The 14,955-nt window shown below is 44.1% G+C and overlaps 1 protein-coding gene across 2 annotated transcripts in view; it reads left to right on the top strand.

Annotated features, from left to right (window-relative positions):
• glcci1a (glucocorticoid induced 1a) overlaps positions 1–14,955 on the top strand; it is a 268,586-nt gene that overhangs the window by 139,200 nt on the left and 114,431 nt on the right. For both annotated transcript variants that reach the window (XM_068009636.1, XM_068009644.1), the window contains exon 3: positions 1,409–1,498. In XM_068009636.1, coding sequence (XP_067865737.1) covers positions 1,409–1,498 — 90 coding nt within the window. The remainder of the gene's footprint in view (positions 1–1,408; positions 1,499–14,955) is intronic.

Genomic DNA, 14,955 nt, shown 5'->3' with positions numbered 1-14,955 from the left:
GGCCACTTAAGGGCCCTCAGTTAGCCCTGGGTGGGTTTGCATCATCAGCCTATCCCTCCCCTAGCAAAATCGCTTGGCGACTAGCCCTCCCCCCCGCCCCCCCCCCCCCCACCCCCACCACCCCCACCACCATCCACTGCGAGGCTATGAGTCCCTCCACCTCCGACCCTGCCTTGGGAGTGCGTAAAATCCGGCCCTTTGACTCCATGACAAATTGCAACAGAGTGACGGTGAAGGAGGGTGCAAAACTCTACTCTTATTTTTCCCCACAAGATGTTACAAAGGAACATTGTAACGTGACTTGGCTTGTACATTCAAATCTAATTTAGCCTTTATCTTCAAATAATTCATATCTTGGACTTTTTAGACCTACCCTTGGAACCACTGGGGTTGCATTCGGTTCTTCTGGGGACTTGAAAACTTCACTCTCCCCCTAAAAAATCCCTATCCTCCTACAATGTTGAGCATCAAGGATTGTTTTTCAAGCTCATGCACTTCCAATGCTCGTTGACAGCAGCCTGGTATGGAGTATCAGAGAGTGACTGTGCTGCTTTTGAAAACATAACACAAACCAGGAAATAGCTCTATTTGACCATTATTGGTTTTGCAGAGACTGGGGCGTGAGGGAGGAGGGTAGAAATTTGTTTGTGTAACGGTGCTTCTAGGGCTACCGGACCTGTGTCTATTGCCAGGTGCATGAAGTGCTGCAGGCCACCCCCTACACAGTCTGTACGGTGTTCTTCATTGGTATCATTGAAGAACCAGCCTGCAGTGCTGCTGGCCCCAGGGAATTGATGCAAGTCTGATAGCGGCACTACGCGAACGAATTTCTCTGTCCTGTTATTTTACTTTCCCTTTTTTAAAAAGAAACACAATCTGGGTACTGGCTGGGTTACTGCAGCCCCCTCCCAATCATTTCTGACTTTCCTGGGTTGCTTGTTCTTTTCTGTTTTTGATTAATGTTTTGTATGTTAATCACAACATGTTTTTAAAAGTATCAGAATCTTTAAACACATGAGGCTGCAAGTTCAGTATGAGATTCCATGTTTGCTTCATTAATCAGTTTGGCTGCTTTAGAATGACAAGGGTGCAGACGGGTGCCAGTATGTTGTCAGGAAATTGATGAGATGTAAGTAACTGAAATTTTAAGGGAGAATCGTAGTTGTAATTCAGGAACAGGGAATGCATACTCTTGGATTCACAAGCATTTGAATAAAACCCTAAAAATCGTCCAGGAAATGAGAATGAAGAAAATCACCCGAAATTGTTACTTTTTCAGAAATCATCTTGACATATTCTCGTCGCTTTCAGTGTGAATTCTTAGTATTGATGGAACCAGTCCAGATGATGGTAAAGCTTGTTAGTTGAACACCTTTTAAAATATGGCTTTGTTGTTCTCACTTTACAGACACCCAGTTTTTGGTCAGATGAAGGAACAGAAAAGAAAAGCACACATCAGCGCTCTGCTTCATGGGGAAGTGCTGATCAGCTGAAAGAGGTAATGAGCAAGCAGTCCAAATACGGCCTTAAATTAATAGCCAGATTGTGAATCTTCACAGTTGGATGTTTTTAAATACATTTAAGTTTCTACAGATCCTGAAGTGGGCCCAAAGTGCCATAATTATATAAATATATAGTAGGCCAGTTTCTTGACCCATTGCTGTTGATTAGCTCTTCTCATGTTCCGGATACTGATTTCTGTGAAACTGAAAATACAATGAAAGTTGCAATCTCTTCCACGGCTAGTTTCCTATGATGTTTAGTTGATGTGGCAGTTTTTTTGTTTACTTTGCATTCTTAATTAGTTGTTCTGTAAAATCAATTAATTGTATGTGAGCTTAGATAAAGTGTGTGGCCACTCCATTTGGCTTTGGCGGCATTACAGTTGAGCTTAACCCTAATTGGGCCCAATGTCCAGATTCAAGGGCTTGGTGGATCACTATCAACAGTGAGAGCCCTGGATAATTTTTCTGGTCTGTTGTCTGTTGTGTGGGTGGTTGGTTGTGGGGGGAGGCGGGGGGTAGGGGGGAGCGAATTGGTGGAGCTGAATCAATAGCTGGTTAAAATGGGATTGAAAGTTATAAGGATAATTAAGGATAGAAATAATGCAATATTTTTCAAGAATATGGTGCTGGTGAGGTGGATTAATATGCATTGAAATGCAAGATTGAGATAATGGAGTTTTCCTGCATTATCTTAAAGGATATTCACCACTCTTGAAATTAAAAATATTAAAGCTCCTGCGAAGGCAAATTCTGGATGGATTTATTTTATATTTAGATACAGCACTGAAACAGGCCCTTCGGCCCACCGAGTCTGTGCCGACCAACAACCACCCATTTATACTAACCCTGCAACAATCCGATATTCCCTACCACCGACCTACACTCAGGGCAATTTATAATGGCCAATTTACCTATTAACCTGCAAGTCTTTGGCTGTGGGAGGAAACTGGAGCACCCGGCGAAAACTCACGCAGTCACAGGGAGAACTTGCAATCTTCGCACAGGCAGTACCCAGAATCGAACCCAGGTCCCTGGAGCTGTGAAGCTGCGGTGCTAGCCACTGTGCCACTATTGTTGGATAGAATAAGAAATCTCAAATTAGATAGGGCTTCAGGTCCAAATGATATCCACCCAAGGCTGATTAACGGAATTGGACAGATACTCTGAGCCCCTTCAACAGATCAAAAGAGTTTGGAATTATTCCCTGGAAGTTAGCTCATGTTGTTCTGATCTTCCAGAGACAGGTAACTATAGGCATATCAGCCTGACATCCATCATTGGGAAGCTTGAAGAGATGACTGGGAAGAGAGAAGGGACCAATAGGTTCCAGGAAAGAAAATTGTTTCTCACAAACTTGACTAAGTACTAGGTCAGTGGTTGAAAGTAATCCAGTTGACATTGTCAACTTGGATTTTTTGGAAGTATTTGATAAGGTACCTCAGATAAGGTTACATCACAAGTTATCAGTGGGAATTTGATTTGCTAGATTAGGCATTGTCGCCAATTCAGCAGCCAAAAAGTTGTGGTCAACAGTTGTGTATCAGCCTGAAAGAATGCTACTAGTGGTGTCCATCAGCTCCATACTATTCACTGTTTTTATTTATTATCTGGACAGTGGTGCTCGGAGTATGTTCAGTCAGTTTGCACATGATACTAAGATTTGTGCAAGGGTTAAGACAGTAGAGGCGTACAATCTTGTACAAAACAATTTAGATGTGCTAGGGGAGTGAGCCAAGCAATGGCAAATGGTATTTAACCAAACTAAACACTGTCATGTATGTAGCTAGGATCAACACAGAATACATTTCAATATCGTTACCTGTAAATCTGTTGAGAGGGAAAAGAGTCTCGATATCATTATGCACAGATCACTGAAGGTTCAACAGCAATACAGAGAAGCCATAGCCAAAGCAAACAGTTGTATTAATAGAAGCATTCAGTACAAATCAGCTATACAGGTCATTGGTTAGACTGCATGCACCTAGTTTTGGTATGGTAGCCTTGGAAAAGGTTCAGAGGAGAGCTATGAAAATGATTACTAGCTTAAAGAGCCTTAGTTACTCAGGCTTCAAAAGCTGGGTCTATTTACTGTAGAACTGTGTAGAATTAGTGGTGACCTGATAGGGGTATATAAAATAATGCAACAGCTGGATTTGCATGCCTGTTGATAGATTATTTCATATGGGGGAGGATCAGGGGACACACATGTAAACAGCATAAAAGTAGGAATAGGCTAGTTGTTGAGAGCTTTTTCTTTTTCCAGAGAGTAGTTAACCTCTGGAACGGGTTGCTGACTTGTGTGATGTGTGCTGATTCTTTGCATGTCTTCAAGAGGAAGCTGAGCTGGTTCTTGGCTGGACAGTGATGGCGTCATATCGAATGTAAGTGGATTAACAGTTATTACACATCTGGTCATTGTGATCTCCTGGACTAGTTTCGATCATCTGTAGGGTCAGTGATAAATTTTCCAGTTCTTTTTCCCCTATTGGCCCTGGTGTTGTCTGTTTTTACCTCTCCCAGGAGATTACATGGCTGTGGGTGTGTATAAAGTGTCTAGTCATGATTCTCCGGGATAATGGGTGAGGGCGGGCTTGATGGACCAGCTGATATTTTCCTGCCAGACATTTTTCTATGTACGTATGTTGGTAGGAATGCCTTGATTGGCTATAGAACTTCTAACTCCAGTTATATTTTTGAGAAATCTTGCGAAATTCATGGTGCGGGGAGAAAAGGGTTGCATGTATACATAAGAGATGATTAAACAAATTCTAACAAAAAGCTGTATCTTAAAGAACAAAGTCTTATATTTGATGCCAACATTGCTTTGACCCATTTCCTTGCTGGATCATGTATCTTGCACTATACTTCATGCTTCTTCCCCAAGGACAGATGGGAGACAGCATTGTCATTGATGCTCTAAATCAGGAACAGACGTCTTTTCACTGCACCCCAACCTCCGCCTGCATGGTCTCTGGTCCTGTTTCCCAGTAGCAATGCAGTTGACTCTGAATCTGTGTCATGGGCTGGAATTTTTGTTACAGGGTCGTGAACCTGATGCTCGGAGCATTTCCAGGTCCCGCCCCCATGCCACGTCAGTGTCAGTGACACAATGCTGTTTTCAAATGCAGAGTAGTTAATTGGCCTGGGTGCAAGTCTGACGCCCAGTTGGAGGCGCCGGAAGCATCCTGGAAGCCAGAACAGGTCACTGAGGGCAATTTTAAAAGGAAAGTGGCACCCATGACCAGGCTTGGTGTTGCCGTCAGAAATGCAGCACCAGGATGCTTAGAGGGCCTGTGTTGGCATGGGCATGCGTCCCCAGGCAGCACCACATTTTTCTTTCGCCTCCCTGGAGACACTGACTAATGCAGTCTCACAAAGGAGAGAGCTGTTCTTTCTGGCCTCAGGAAGGAGAAATCCATCCAGCGAGACCAAGAGGGCCTGGATGGAGGTGACCACGGAGGTCAGCAGCCAGGGACCAATGAGAAGGACCTGAGTCCAGTGTAGAAAAAGGTTTGGTTACCTCTTGCAGTCTGGTAAGTTGAGTGGCCAGCAGAACCCAGTTGACTGGACAGCAACTCTCTAAGCACCAGAATGCAAACGAGCTGACCTCACAGAATATTCATAGTTCTCCCTAACATTCAGAGTAAGTGAACAGTTGCAGCATTAAGATGGCAGCCACTCTCACATATGGGGCGACATTCAGATGGGGACATCATTGAGGGGAACATCAGCCCACGTATGTCATGCTGGAAGAGATGAGGGAGGGCAGCCTACTTAGGAATCATTTTTCCCACATCCTGCAGGACAAGAGAGCATATAGCACATGGGAGATGGCCAGAACGGGATGGCCGTGACTCCACAGAACCTGCACCATCACATCATATCTCGCCATCTTCCACCATCGCAGACATACTCACCTCCTTTGGCCTCAGATAAGTGTAGTAAGGGGAGCTGTAGATGAACCTCACATCATGCGTGAGCAGGAGGAGGAGGGTGAGGAAGAGTCAGCTGTGGGCAGTCCCCCTCGATGGACGGAGGACAGACACAGTGATGTTTCGCTGGGTGAAGGTGCTGGGCCTCGGGTGTCACAAACAAGGAGGGCCTTCCTCAAGAACCAGAAGTAGATAAGTTCCTGTTTGTCACAGTTCCCTGAGGTCTTGAGGAGCCACGAGCCAGCAATGGAGGAGCCCATGCAGCACATGTGCTCTGTCATGACTCAGGGATTCGATCACATAAGCTCCTCCATTGAGATTGGGCAACCTCTTGGAAAGCCATATGCAACACCACTCTGAGTGGGTGCAGGAGCAGCATGCTAATAGGCACAGAAGGAGTGAAACTCTCTGTACCATTGAGTGCTCAGTGGTGCAGAGATGCTGAGAGAGGATGCCAGCTGTGTCTTAGTTGATGACCACATCCAGCATCCAAGGGCTCCAGGAAAGGACTGAGATGGTCGAAGTGGCAGAGGAAGGGGCCACTCCTCAGTGGGCACTGGGGCCATCCTTGGCCCCTCCCCCTGCTCTGAGTAAGGAGTCATCTGTGTGCCAGGGCCCTGTGACAGAGGCAGCCCCTGCAATGACGCAGGTGCAGCAACTTGTGGGGGAGCCCCCATGGGCACCTCAAAGACAGAAGCCACAAGCATCTCAGCTGGAGGCAGAGTAGAAGTGTTAGGGAGAGGAAAGCATTGCATAAAAATTAAGGGCAATGGTGACCTTGACAGCTGCAGATAAGGAAGTGCCTTGGGAGTCGCAAAGCCTCAAGCCATTGTGGATCAGAGCACAAATGTGAGGGACCATCTGCCTGGATAGACGCAGCGGCGTTCTGACATTTTCAGGTAACTGACTCTTGGATGGTAGACCCGATGTCCTGGGTAGTGCCTTCTTCCCCTTGCAGCCCCCCACTGCACTCCTCTGGCCTCCTGCTGTCCAGGAGGTTGCTTCTGCTGAAGCTCATTCTGGCTGCCATGTCCAATGTCAGAGTAGCCTGTTCCCATCTCAGCTCCCTCGGTTGGGCTTAGTACATTCACCTGGCATTCCTCTGCCAACCACAGTTTCTCAAGTGTTGCCAGCAGGCTCATGTCTCTCTCCAGATTCCTACCACTCACCACTGAGAAAAGCAAGTCTTACAGCTCCAGAAATGGTTACTCTGTGGCACCTTTGGAACAGCAGAGCTTTATTTTGGGCCTCTGCATTAAGTTAATCAACCCTTCCCATAGCCCTCAATCCCCACCCCCCACCCCCCACTCCCCACCACATCATTCATGTCTTCTAATCACTGTTGTGGTCCAGACATGGCGTTTTCCCCTGCCCTTCCATTGAAAATAACAAACTGCTGTTGACAAGCCTGTTAATGAGCTCCACAATTAGCTTAACAGGCACTAATTGGAGGCGTGCGGGCTTGCTGTTCTCTTCCTCCCCTCGTCCCTTTAAAAATAGCTTTGTGTTCCAGAGTCAGTGGGACCTAGTGGCGACCTCCGAGAACACAATCTTCAATTTGTGCATGCATCTACTTCCGCTCCCAACATGCTTTGAAAATCCGGCCCACGGTGTTCCACATTGCTACTTCAGTTGGATTGTTTTGAAGGAGCTGAATTGCTAATAGCTGTTAATATAAATATCAATGTTAAACCATCATCAAATGGCAATCTCAGACAAAGCTTTGATTCTCATTATGCTCATGGATTAATGTTTTAATGCTGCTCTCCCTTTCAATGTGCCACAGATCTACATAGAATAAACCATCAGTGACCTCAATAGTGCTGAATAGTGGTGGTGTTGGAAGATATGATTCTGTTAAAGCTCGCCATGGGGAAGCTTTGATAAGTAAAGTATAATAAGCTATCCGTTCTGACTGTGAGAGTTTATTTCAGGCTATAACACTCTTGGGATTCAGATTGCTCTTGCCTCTTGAGCTTTGCTTTTGTATGATGTCATCCCAATGTCTGAAGTGTTGATGGTTTATAAACACGTCCCAACTGTTTATTGACTACATAATACCTGTTTTTAAAATGATCTCATCTTGCAATTCCCACATTGTATCAAGCACATAGAGATGTCAGAATTTGGAACGGATTCAAATTTGTTGTTTATTTTCATGGTGGTGTTCTACTTTGGAAGCTCCTCATGCAGTGAGCAAAAATTTTACTGTCTTTTGTAACACTCTTGTATGTAACCAGTACTGGAATTCAATTTTGCTATTATTTAAAAAAACATCACCACCCCAAGACATAAAGGCACAAATTTTCCTCATTGGGACATCTCCTCTGTGTCTGTTTTTAGAGCATTCTGATAACCTATGATGCTTGCTAAATTCATGCAAGTGCTTCCAGGGCAGGATGGGCAGGTGCGGGAAGAAGCTATTTGAAGGTGATATTGAAAATGACAAGGTAGTGCCAAGATATGTTAGATTTCCAAAAGTTCAGGGTGTAATTGATGGCATCCATACCAGCCCCAATGTACTCCTGCAGACAAGAGTGGCCCATAACTTGGAATTAAAAACCCTTGCAGTTCATCATTGTCTAGTGTGTGTGTGACCCAGTTGCAGCAGATATTGCTCTTGGATATTTAGGATCTGCTCCTCTAAAAGGGTGAGAAAATGTAGATTGGCAGTGCCATATTCCATCCTCATCCTCTCCCTCTTGTGTGCTGCCTTCTACAAAAATAGGCTTGCAATAAGTAGTTGATATCAGTGAACATACATATGAATTAGGAGCAGGCGTAGGTCACTCGGCCCCTTGAGCCTGCTCCGCCATTCAATAAGATCATGGCTGATCCACATTCCCGCCTACCTCCGATAACCTTTCATCCCCTTTCTTATCAAGAATCTATCTACCGCTGCCTTAAAAATATTTAAAGACTCTGCTTCCACTGCCTTTTGAGGAAGAGAGTTCCAAAGACTCACGACCCTCTGAGAGAAAAAACTTCTCCTCATCTCTGACTTAAATGGGCGACCCCTTATTTTTAAACAGTGACCCCTAGTTTGAGATTCTCCCACAAGGGGAAACATCCTTTCCACATCCACCCTGTCAAGACTCCTCAGGATCTTATATGTTTCAATCAAGTTGTCTCTTACTCTTCTAAACTCCAGCGGACACAAGCCTAGCCTGTCCAATCTTTCCTCATAAGACAACTCTCCCATTCCAGGTATTAGTCCAGTAAACATTCTCTGAACTGCTTCCAATGCATTTACATCCTTCCTTAAATAAGGAGACCAATACTGTGCACAGTACTCCAAATGTGGTCTCACCAACACCCTGTATAACTGAGGAATAACCTCCCTACTTTTGTATTCCATTCCCCTCGCAAAAAATAATAACATTCTATTAGCTTTCCTAATTACTTGCTGAACCTGCATACGAACCTTTTGCAATTCATGCACTAGGACACCCAGATCTCTCTGCATCTCAGAGCTCTGCAATCTCTCACATAGGGCAGACAGAAAACAGGTCAGTTAGCTTGATGTCTGTCATATGAAAGGTGTTGAATCGATCATTAAGGAGGCTATAGCTGGGTAATTAGAAAAACTCAAGTTAATCGGGAATAGTCAGCATAGCTTTGTGAAAGGGAGATCATGTTTAACCAATTTATTGGAGTTCTTCGAAGGAGTAACACATGCTGTAGATATAGAGGAGCCCGTTGATGTACTGTACTTGGATTTCTAGAAGGCATTTGACAAGATGCCACATAAAAGGTTATTGCGCAAAGTAGGAGCTCATGGTGTAGGGGGTAACATATTAGCATGGATAGAAGATTGGCTGGCTGTCAGAAAACAGAGAGTATGCATAAATGGGTCCTTTTCTGATTGGCAGGATGCGATTAGTGGAGTCCTGCAGGGGTCTGTGCTGGGGCCTCAACTTTTTTACAATTTATATCAATTACTTAGATGAGGGGAGCAATGGCATGGTAGCTAAATTTGAAGATGACACAAAGATAAGTAGGAAAGTAAGAAAAAAAAAATATATTGTGAAGAGGACATAAGGAGCTTGCAGACTGATACAGACAGGTTGAGTGAGTGGGCAAAAATCTGGCAGATGGAGTATAATGTGGGAAAATGCGAAGTTGTTCACTTTGGCAGGAAGAATAAAAAAGCAGAGTATTACTTAAATGGAGAATGACTGCAGAGGGATCTAGGTGTTCTAGTGCATGAGTCACAAAAAGTTAGTATACAGGTACAGCAAGTAATAAAGAGGGGTAGTGGAATGCTAACCTTTATTATGAGAGGAATTGAAAATAAAAGTAAGAATGTTATGCTTCAGTTATACAGGGCATTGGTGAGACCACATCTCGAATACTGTGTGCAGTTTTGCTCTCCTTATTTAAGGAAGGATGTAAATGCGTTGGAGGCGGTTCAGAGGAGGTTTACTAGATTGATACCTGGAATGAGTAGGTTGTCTTATGAGGAATGTTTGGACAGACTGGGCTTGTTTTCACTGGAGTTTAGAAGAGTGAGGGGAGACTTGATTGAAGTATGTAAGATCCTGAACCGTCTTGACAAGGTGGATATGGAAAGGATGGTTCCTCTTGTGGGGACACTGTTTTAAAATTAGGGATCGCCCTTTTAGGACAGAAATGAGGAGAATTTTTTTCTCTGAGGGTTGTGCGACTTTGGAATTCTGCCTCAGAAGGTGGTGAAGGCGGGGTCATTGAATAATTTTAAGGTGGGGGGTAGATAGATTCTTGTTAGGCAAGAGAATCAAAGGGATAGATGGGAGTGTGGAATTCGAGACACAAACAGATCAGCCATGATCTTATTGCAGAGCAGGCTCAAGGGGCCGAATGGCCTACTTATGCTCCTAATTTGTAATTCGTACTTAGATAATATGCTTTTTTAAAATTCTTCCTGCCAAAATGGGCAGTTTCATATTTTCCCATGTTATACTCCATTTGCCATATCTTTGCCCACTCACTTAACCAATCAATATCCCATTGTAGTCTCCTTATGTCCTCTTCACAACTTACTTTCCTACCTATCTTTGTGTCATCAGCAAATTTAGCAACCATACCTTCGGTCCCTTCATCTAAGTCATTTATATAAATTGTAAAAAGTTGAGGCTCCAGCTCAGATCCCTGTGGCACACCACTTGTTACATCTTACCAACCAGAAAATGACACATTCTTGCCTACTCTCTGTTTTCTGTTAGCTAGCCAATCTTCTATCCATGCCAATATGTTAACCTCTACACCATGAGCTTTTAATTTCCGCAATAACCTTTGATGTGGCACCTTATCAAATGCCTTTTGGAAATCTAAGTACAGTGTTATGACCAGGTGAGAAAGACATCTAGGGGTTCCCTTTCAGCCTTCACCTGCTCTTACTGTAACAGGGTTTTATTTTTAAAACTCACTGTGTTTTTAGTTCCCCTTTGGTGAATTCTTGTTCACCGCTTTCCAATTATAAGGCAAAGAAGTGAACACAAACAGGCTTTCTTAGGTTCAAAGAAGAAAAGTGAAATGTTATTAAAACTTAAACTGAAACTCTATTTCGGTGGATGCCTACAGATACACGGCGCACTCACACTAGCATGCATATGTGATATGCATATGCAAATAGAGACAGAAGAGAGCAGAAGAAATATAAAGTAGAGAGGTTTGAGGCAATATCTGAAGAGTTTCTTGTTACTGTGCTTCGAGCTCACTATAGAGTCCTTTTGTAGGGAATTCTTGCTTGTAGGTAATTCTTGCTTTTTGTTGGGACCCAGTATTCTTCTTAAACCTTGCCCACTGTAGGAGACTTTTCTCTTTTAGGGTTCCGGTGTCGTCAGTGGGTTCCAAAGCTGGTGAGAACGAGATGAGAGCAGACAGGAGAGAGATGTTCTCAATCCAGGAGCCAGGAGCTTCCTATCTTCAAAGCACTGTTTCTCCAATTTAAAACTCTCAGTTCAAAACTCTGCCACAGGCCAGTTAGTCATGTGACTAAACTGGTCTGACAACGTCCGTTCTGTGTATTGGGAGCAGGGACTGTTCCTTTGTTTCAACACTGTCTGCTAGTGTGCAAAAATGTCTTTCCGGCTAGGGGGCTGGCAATTCCTTGTAATAGGCCCTCTTTTCTTCCCAGCAACAATTTGAAGTTTCATGTCCATGTGGTGAAATTAATGTGCCTCATTCTTGGCAGGTTTGGGCCTGCATGACAACAGTATACCCACTGGTTCCCCTTTATCCACAGCACATGTTCTTTCTTCAAAGAACTCCAATAAATTGGTTAAACATGATTTCCCTTTCACAAAACCGTGTTGACTCTACCTGATTACCTTGAATTTATCAAAGTGCCCTGCTATAATGTCTTTAATAAGAACTTCTAACATTTTCCCTAAGGCAAATGTTAAACTAACTGGCCTGTAGTTTCCTGCTTTCTGTCTCCCTTTTTGAATAAAGGAGTTACATTGGCTATTTTCCAATCTAATGGAACCTTCCCCGAATCTAGGAAATTTTGGAAAATTAAAACCAACGCATCAACTATCTCACTAGCCACTTCTTTTAGGACCATAATATGAAGTCAATCAGGACGCGAGGACTTGTCAGCCCGCTGATCTAACAATTTGCTCAGTACCACTTCCCTGGTGATTGCAATTTTCTTGAGTTCCTCCCTCCCTTCCATTTCCTGATTTACAGCTATTTCTGGGATGTTACTTGTATTCACTATTGTGAAGACCGATGCAAAATGCTAGTTCAGTTCATCTGCCATCTCCTTATTTTCCTTATTACTTCCCCAGACTCACTTTCTATAGGAACAACACTCACTTTGTTAACTCTTTTTTAAATATCTATAGAAACTCTTACTATCTGTCTTTATATTTCTAGATAGCTTTCTCTCGTACTCTAATTTTTCCCTCCTTATCACTCTGTTAGTCATTCTTTGCTGTTCTTTATATTCTGTCCAATCGTCTGACCTGCCCTCCACCGTTGCAAAATTATATACTTTTTCTTTAAGTTTGATATTACCTTTAACTTTTTTAGTTAACCACAGATAGTGGGTCCTCCCCTTCGAATTTTTCTTTCTCGTTGGAATGTATCTATTCTGTGTATTCTGAAATATCACTTTAAATATCTGCCACTGCATCGCTGTTGACCTATCCCTTAACCTAATTTGCCAGTTCACTTTAGCTAGCTCTGCTTTCATGCCCTCATAATTGCCCTTATTTAAGTTTAAAATACTAGTCTTGGTCCCATTCTTTTCTCCTTCAAACTGAATGTAAAATTCAATCAAATTATGATTGCTGCTACCTCGGGGCGTCTTCGCTATGAGATCATCAATTAATCCTATCTCGTTGCACAATACCAGATCTAGTATAGCCTGCTCTCTGGTTGACTACAGTGCTGTTCTAAGAAACTAACCCGAAAACATTCTGTGAATTCTATGAATAACGCCCTACGTCATTTTGACAATTTCCAGTTTCCTGGCCCCAGCCGCCTCCTCTTCACTATGGATGTCCAATCTCTCTACACCTCCATCCCCCACCAGGATGGTTTGAGGGCTCTCCGCTTCTTCCTTGAACAGAGGCTCAACCAGTCCCCATCCACTATCACCCTCTTCCGCCTGGCTGAACTTGTTGAACAACTTCACTCACTTCCTTCAAGTAAAAGGTGTTGCTACGGGTACCCGCATGGGTCCGAGTTATGCCTGTCTTTTTGTGGGAAATGCCGAGCATTCTTTGTTCCAGTCCTACTCAGGCCCCCTCCCCCAACTCTTTTTCCGGTACATTGATGACTGTATCGGTGCCGTTTCCTGCTCCTGCCCCGAACTGGAAAACTTTATCAACTTTGCTTCCAATTTCCACCCTTCTCTCACCTTTACATGATCCACCTCTGACACTTCCCTTCCCTTTCTTGACTTCTCTGTCTCCATCTCTGGGGATTGGCTGTCTACTAATATCCATTATAAGCCCACTGACTCCCACAGTTACCTCGACTTCACTTCTTCACACCCTGCCTCCTGTTAGGACTCCATTCCATTCTCCCAGTTTCTCCGTCTCTGACGCATCTGCTCTGATGATGCTACCTTCCATGACAGCGCTTCTGATATGTCTTCCTTTTTCCTCAACCGAGGATTAACCCCCACTGTTGTTAGGGCCCTCAATCGTGTCCGGCCCATTTCCCACACCTCTACCCTCACCCCTTCCCATCCCTCCCAGAACCGTGACAGGGTTCCCCTTGTCCTCACTTTCCACCCCATCAGCCTCCATATCCAAAGGATCATCCTCTGCCAAATCCGCCACCTCCAGCATGATGCCACTACCAAATGCATCTTCCCCTCCCTTCCCCTGTCAGCATTCCGAAGGAATCGTTCCCTCCGCGACACCCTGGTCCACTCCTCCATTACCCCCACCACCTCGTCCCCTTCCCATGGCACCTTCCCCTGCAATCACAGGAGGTGTAATATCTGCCCATTTACCTCCTCTCTCCTCACTATCCCAGGCCCCAAACACTCCTTTCAGGTGAAGCAGCAATTTATTTGTACTTCTTTCAGTGTAGTATACTGTATTCGCTGCTCACAATGTGGTCTCCTCTACATTGGGGAGACCAAACGCAGACTGGGTGACCGCTTTGCGGAACACCTCCGCTCATCCCGCAAGCAGGACCCGGAGCTTCCAGTTGCTTGTCATTTCAACACTCCCCCCTGCTCTCACGCTCACATCTCTATCCTGGGCTTGCTACAGTGTTCCAGTGAACATCAACACAAGCTCGAGGAACAGCATCTCATTTACCGATTAGGCACACTACAGCCTGCCGGACTGAACATTGAGTTCAATAATTTCAGAGCATGACGGGCCCCCCATTTTACATTTATTTTTAGTTATTTTTTCTTTTTTACATTTTTTTTTGTATGTTTATTTCATTTCATCTTAGTTTGTTCAGTTTGCTTACCCACTGTTTTTTCTCATGTTTGTGCTTGCTGCTGTTCAATCTTCAGTCCGTTCACACCCTATCTGTACTAATGCTTTTGTCTTTCAACACACCATTAACACATTGTTTGCCTTTGCTCCATGACATTCTGGTCAGCTATTCTGTGGCCTTGTCCAATGTACACCTTCTCCTTTGTTATCTCTTGCCCCACCCCCGCTTTACTTGCTTATAACCTTTGACATTTCTAATATTTGCCAGTTCCGAAGAAGGGTCGGAAACGTTAACTCTGCTTCTCTCTCCACAGATGCTGCCAGACCTGCTGAGTATTTCCAGCATTTCTTGTTTTTATTATCTATGAATTCCTCATCCAGGCTACCTTTGCCCATCTGATTTTTCCAGTCTATATGTAGATTAAAATCCCCCATGAATATCGTCGTACCTATCTGACAAGGTCCCATTATTTTTTCCTTTATACTCTGTCCTACCGTGTACTTACTGTTAGGGGGCCTGTACACCACTCCCACGAGCGACTTCTTGCCTTTATCAGATCTCATCTCAACCCAATCCGCTTCTACCTCCTGGATTCCTGAACTTGGGTCGTCCCTCTTGTTATG

Source organism: Heterodontus francisci, chromosome 2, assembly GCF_036365525.1.
Source record: "Heterodontus francisci isolate sHetFra1 chromosome 2, sHetFra1.hap1, whole genome shotgun sequence".
Taxonomy (NCBI): Eukaryota; Metazoa; Chordata; class Chondrichthyes; order Heterodontiformes; family Heterodontidae; genus Heterodontus; species Heterodontus francisci.
This window is presented reverse-complemented; position numbering and strand designations above follow the sequence as displayed.